At 47.6% G+C, this 4,828-nt stretch overlaps 1 protein-coding gene across 1 annotated transcript in view; it reads right to left on the reverse strand.

Moving 5' to 3' along the window:
- The window catches only part of LOC143127116 (atrial natriuretic peptide receptor 1), a 16,334-nt gene extending 15,774 nt beyond the window's left edge, over positions 1-560 (reverse strand). Inside the window, exon 1 of the mRNA XM_076288421.1 lies at positions 540-560. Coding sequence (XP_076144536.1) covers positions 540-560 — 21 coding nt within the window. The remainder of the gene's footprint in view (positions 1-539) is intronic.
- Positions 561-4,828: the final 4,268 nt, after the last annotated feature.

A 4,828-nucleotide genomic window follows, 5' to 3' on the forward strand; every position in this document is an offset into this window, starting at 1 on the left:
GCATATGACCATATTTACGTAACCAAATTGGTCTCCACTCTTAAACACCATAATTTGATTTATTTGACTTTGGCTCTGCTGCTGGTGTTGCTAGGATAAGCTGCGTCCAGCAGGACATTGTAACATGATTGGCTTACATCCCACAGCTGAAAGCCAATCAGCGGCCGATGCGGTTTATGCTTGTAAAATTAGCCTCCGCTATCAGAGCTGGAGCATCGCGGAAGCTCCTTTGCCCCTGTGCCCCTATTGGTGAGGCTACTGGCTTGGTGGCTGGCGGAGGCGGCGAGGGACACCGGGAGATCCATCAGAGGACACGGGACCGTCCGTGCAAGGACCGACGCTTCACCCCCTCGCGGAAAGATGCGGACGAAACGCGGCGTTGCGCGAGACACGGTGAGAAATAATATTTAATCGACTGATATAGCTGATGACATAATCCCTCCCTCTCGCTCTCTCTTTGTGCTTGTAAGACTGGCATCTGGTGTTGTGGATAAGAAACCGCAGAGAGCCATCCATTTTCGTATTTATCGCACACGTACAGCGCACTCATGGGAAGACATGTTGGGATTGTGGCGGGGGGATTAAGGCCGTGGTTGCATGTCCATAGCGCGCGGGGAGCTGACTTGTGTCGATGGAACATAGAGGATGGATAGGCTACAGAGTGCATTCATGCCTGTTTTACATCGTGTGTAAACATGATTTAGGGTAGTGTTGAGACATGATGCCAGTGTTGATGCATGTGCGTGTCCATGGCATGCGTACTTTGTGCACTGAGTATGCTACGCAGGCCACTATCACATTTGTAGTGTGTGTACGTGTGTGAGTGTGCGTACGTGTGTGTGTGTGTGAGAGAGAGAGAGAGAGAGAGGGAGGGAGAGAGAGAGTGAGAGGTGCACCTGCATATCAGGCACCTGCGAAGCTGAGCGATATGCATCGAGTTCATTCATCACAGTCCCTGGTGTAATGCAGTAGGATGTATTTGCATTAAAATGTAATGGATTGAACCCCCCTAAGGTGTTATGTTAGCTTGTAACACTATTGCAAAAATCAAATGATAATCTCCATAACAACTCCAACCTCTACAAACACAAGGTTTCTTAGTAGACCACTCCAGGGCTCGTTTGTGAACAGCTAAGTAGCCGGCAAGTTTTCTTTTCTCAATATTCTTTTATTCAAGTTACTTCAGCAAGATACAGATAGATCTAAGCTGAAGTAACTTGAATATTTCCCCACCCCCCTTGTAAATGGTGATTAATTCCTGGTGATGTAACAAGTCTCTTTGAGGCCCCTGCCCTGACCTGTTGGTCTGCTGTTTGCAAACTCACATGTTTATGAGCTTTGGACCATTTCCACCAGCAGATTCAGGGCCAGGCATGGAACTGCCAATGCCAAGCTGGAGGATTTTAAAGTGGGCACATGCGGGCTAAATATGCTTTTATGTAGCTGGCGGGATGTTTATGTGGTGGATATCGGGGGGGGGGGGGGGGGGGGCACAGCTGACCCCACAGCACAGGTCACCAGCTGTCATTTCCATCAAATGAAGTAGCCTGCACCAGCACACAGAGAGGATGTCCAGTGCACCAGCACACATGTCCAGTGCTCGATGTGCCTAAATGTTCCATTTAATTATATGGGATAATGGGGAACATAGAGTGGTCATTTTTCCTGGTCTGTATAGCATGGGATGTCTGCGTTTGTAAATGCAGTTTTAATGGTTGTTACACCAGGCATCCAAATGAACTTAGAGTAATAGTGCTTGAATAGATTCTGGGGTCATAGTTGTCTCATTATGCTTATTTCTCTTCTGGTGCTGTTTATGTCTAGTTTCTAAACACAGTGGAGCAGATTAGTTTACCTTTGTGTCCTTTTGTCCAAATTATTCTGATCACTTTATCAACACTTTTTGAAAAGTGTTCCCTCATAGGTGCTGATAGACAACAGGGACAAAGCAACAAGCATCACACATTAAACCAACCCATATTTAAGAAGTCTCTTTGAGATCTATTGTACAACATTTTAGCCTGGTGTTGCTTTTATGCTAGGTTTGATGTGTATGTACCCCCCCCCCCCCCCCCCAAATTGGATATTTCCTTTGGGGATATATTTGGGATTTTGGAAATCCTGCTCTGTAAAGGATATTGCACAATTGCAATTGCACCTACCCACACACACACACACACAGTCACTGCTCCACTCCCCTCCCGCCCACACACACATCTTCACTGTCATCACTCACATACATACAGTACTCTGCTTGCAATAGTAAGTCCCTTCACCATACTTGCAGTACACTGCCCCCCCCCCTCTCCCCTACCTACACAGCACATTATTTCATCAGGAAGCTTCTCCAACACACATCCCCAACATACTTACAGTACACTGCCCCCCCCCCCCCCAATACACAGCACATTGTCTCATGAGGAAGCTTCTCCAACACACATATTGCACACTACCCTCTCCCCACATACACAGCACACTATCCCATCTCCCCTGTCATCCCCCCAACACACACACCAAGACCCCTGGCAGTTGGGTTAGCCCCTTGAGCCGTGGATCTGCCCAAGGTTTCTTCCTTGGTAAGGGAGTTTTTCCTTGCCCCTGTTGCTCTTGGGTGCTCCTTGTTGGTGCCCCCCCAATCCCAATCCTCCCCCACCTTTCTTATGCAGCCCTTGCCACTTAATCTACTAAACCCCTCTTCTACTGCACTTTTTACCCCCCCCCCCCCCATAAATGCACAAATAGGCTGACACCAGACATAATTTCACTGCATTTCTTACTTCCAGTAACTATATGCATGTGACAATAAACTTCCTTGTATCCTTGCACTGTAAAGGATTTTGTTCTTGAATTAAGCCTGGAGTGATTGGATCAGCACTGACAAAATTCTCATCCAGTGCGCCTATGAGAACACTGATGTTATCACCTGACCTGGCCTCTAACCTCACCGATTGGTTGGCCTAAACCTCTTCTTGATTGACAGCCTCCTTTCTAGCCTGAAGACAAGTGAGATGAGGTGTCCCCGAAAAGAAAGTGATGCCTCTTCATTACGCACGAAGTGGTTTACTCTACATATAGGTGTTGTGTACTGGAGTTGGACACATTCTAAAATAGGACTGTGGCAGGCGGACACGCAATGGTGTTCACCAACATGTGACTCAGATGGATCTGCTGTTTTGAGAACAGTGTGATAACAGCAGAGAGCCACATGGCAACGCATTTCTCAATTCCAACTTGGACCATGTTATGTGACATTAAATCCCATTTAGATCAATGCCATCTGTGCGCAACTCCAGTAGAAACAGGAGGATCACGCAGTCTGAATTTGGGGATATTTCATAAGTTTCATTTGAGTTTCCACACATGCTTCATCAACACAATTGTCTTTTCATTGCACTGTTTACTTATTGTTTTATCTATCTATCTATCTATCTATCTATCTATATATCTATCTATCTGTACTAGTATTAGAAAGCCTCCCTCCAAATGTCATCGGAGAAGTAAATTGTAAACATGTTTGTGTATGTATGTACATGTTTGTTTGTATGTATGTACATGTGTGTGTGTGTGTGTGTGTGTGTGTGTGTGTGTGTGTGTGTGTGTGTGTGTGTGTGTGCGCACGTGTGTGTCTCAGTGATGGCGGAGCCCGCAGAGGAGCGTGTGTATCGCTGGAGGCAGGCGCTGCAAGAGGGCCTAGAGTACCAGCGCTCAGGGGTGCTCCCTCTGCTGGGCAGCCCTCGCTACTGCGCCGGGACCAACACAGCCAGCGGCTATTTGTGCCAGAGTGGACACTGCTGTGGCGAGTCCGGCTGCTGCTCCTACTACTACGAGCTCTGGTGTAAGACATGCAGTACTCTTTCATTTCATTTCTTATGTCATGCATGTGTGTGTGACTGGGACGGCTAACCTAACCTAACCTACCACTGAACTCACTTGTTTCACTGCTACTTTAAATATAACTTTTCTTTGTATTCCCATAGGGCTTTCACTGTGCTTACGGTACATTTTGCACACATAAACCTGCCACACCTAATAATGCCCACCTAATAATCATTATATAGCATATCATTTGTTAACTAATCACAATTTACATACAACATATTCAAACATACAGAGCAACCACGCTGTGCTTTCCTCTGAAATATCACAAGCTTTTTAAGAAAAAATATTCACATCAAGCCATGTGTGTGTGTGTTTGTGTGCGTGTGTGTGTGCGTGCGTGTGTGTGTGTGCGTGCGTGCATGCATGTGTGTGCGTGTGTGTGTGTGCATGTGTGTGCGTGCGTGCATGCATGTGTGTGCGTGTGTGTGTGTGTGCGTGCATGCATGTGTGTGCGTGTGCATGTGTGTGTGTGTGTGTGCATGCATGTGTGTGCGTGTGTGTGTGTGTGCGTGCATGCATGTGTGTGTGTGTGCATGTGTGTGTGTGTGTGCGTGTGCGTGTGCATGTACAGGGTTCTGGCTGCTGTGGAGTGTGTTGATCCTGTTCAGCTGCGGCTGTGCCTACCACCACCGCCAAGCCAAGCAGCGCCAGCAGCAGCAGCTGCAGCGGCAGAGGGACATCAACCTGTCGGCCTACCAGCGCGCCCGCACCTACAGCGCCTCCATGCTGGACCTCAGTAAGAGCCCCTCCACTCCGCTCCGCTCTGCTCGCCCACTCTCACCCTCTCCTTCATCTGTCTCATGGCTTTCATAAATAACGTTCACGCTAACAGTTGTTCATACGACACCTATAATGCCTCTATGCTGGACCTCAGTAAGAGCCCCTCTGCTCTCAACCTACCATCACTGTCCTCTCTCCTTCATCTTCCCCATCGTAATCATCATTGCTC

Source organism: Alosa pseudoharengus, unplaced genomic scaffold (genome assembly GCF_046254945.1).
Source record: "Alosa pseudoharengus isolate Yale_2024_CS ecotype anadromous, Long Island Sound unplaced genomic scaffold, YU_APseudo_1.1 YU_APseudo_1.1_scf_17, whole genome shotgun sequence".
NCBI classification, from domain to species: domain Eukaryota; kingdom Metazoa; phylum Chordata; class Actinopteri; order Clupeiformes; family Clupeidae; genus Alosa; species Alosa pseudoharengus.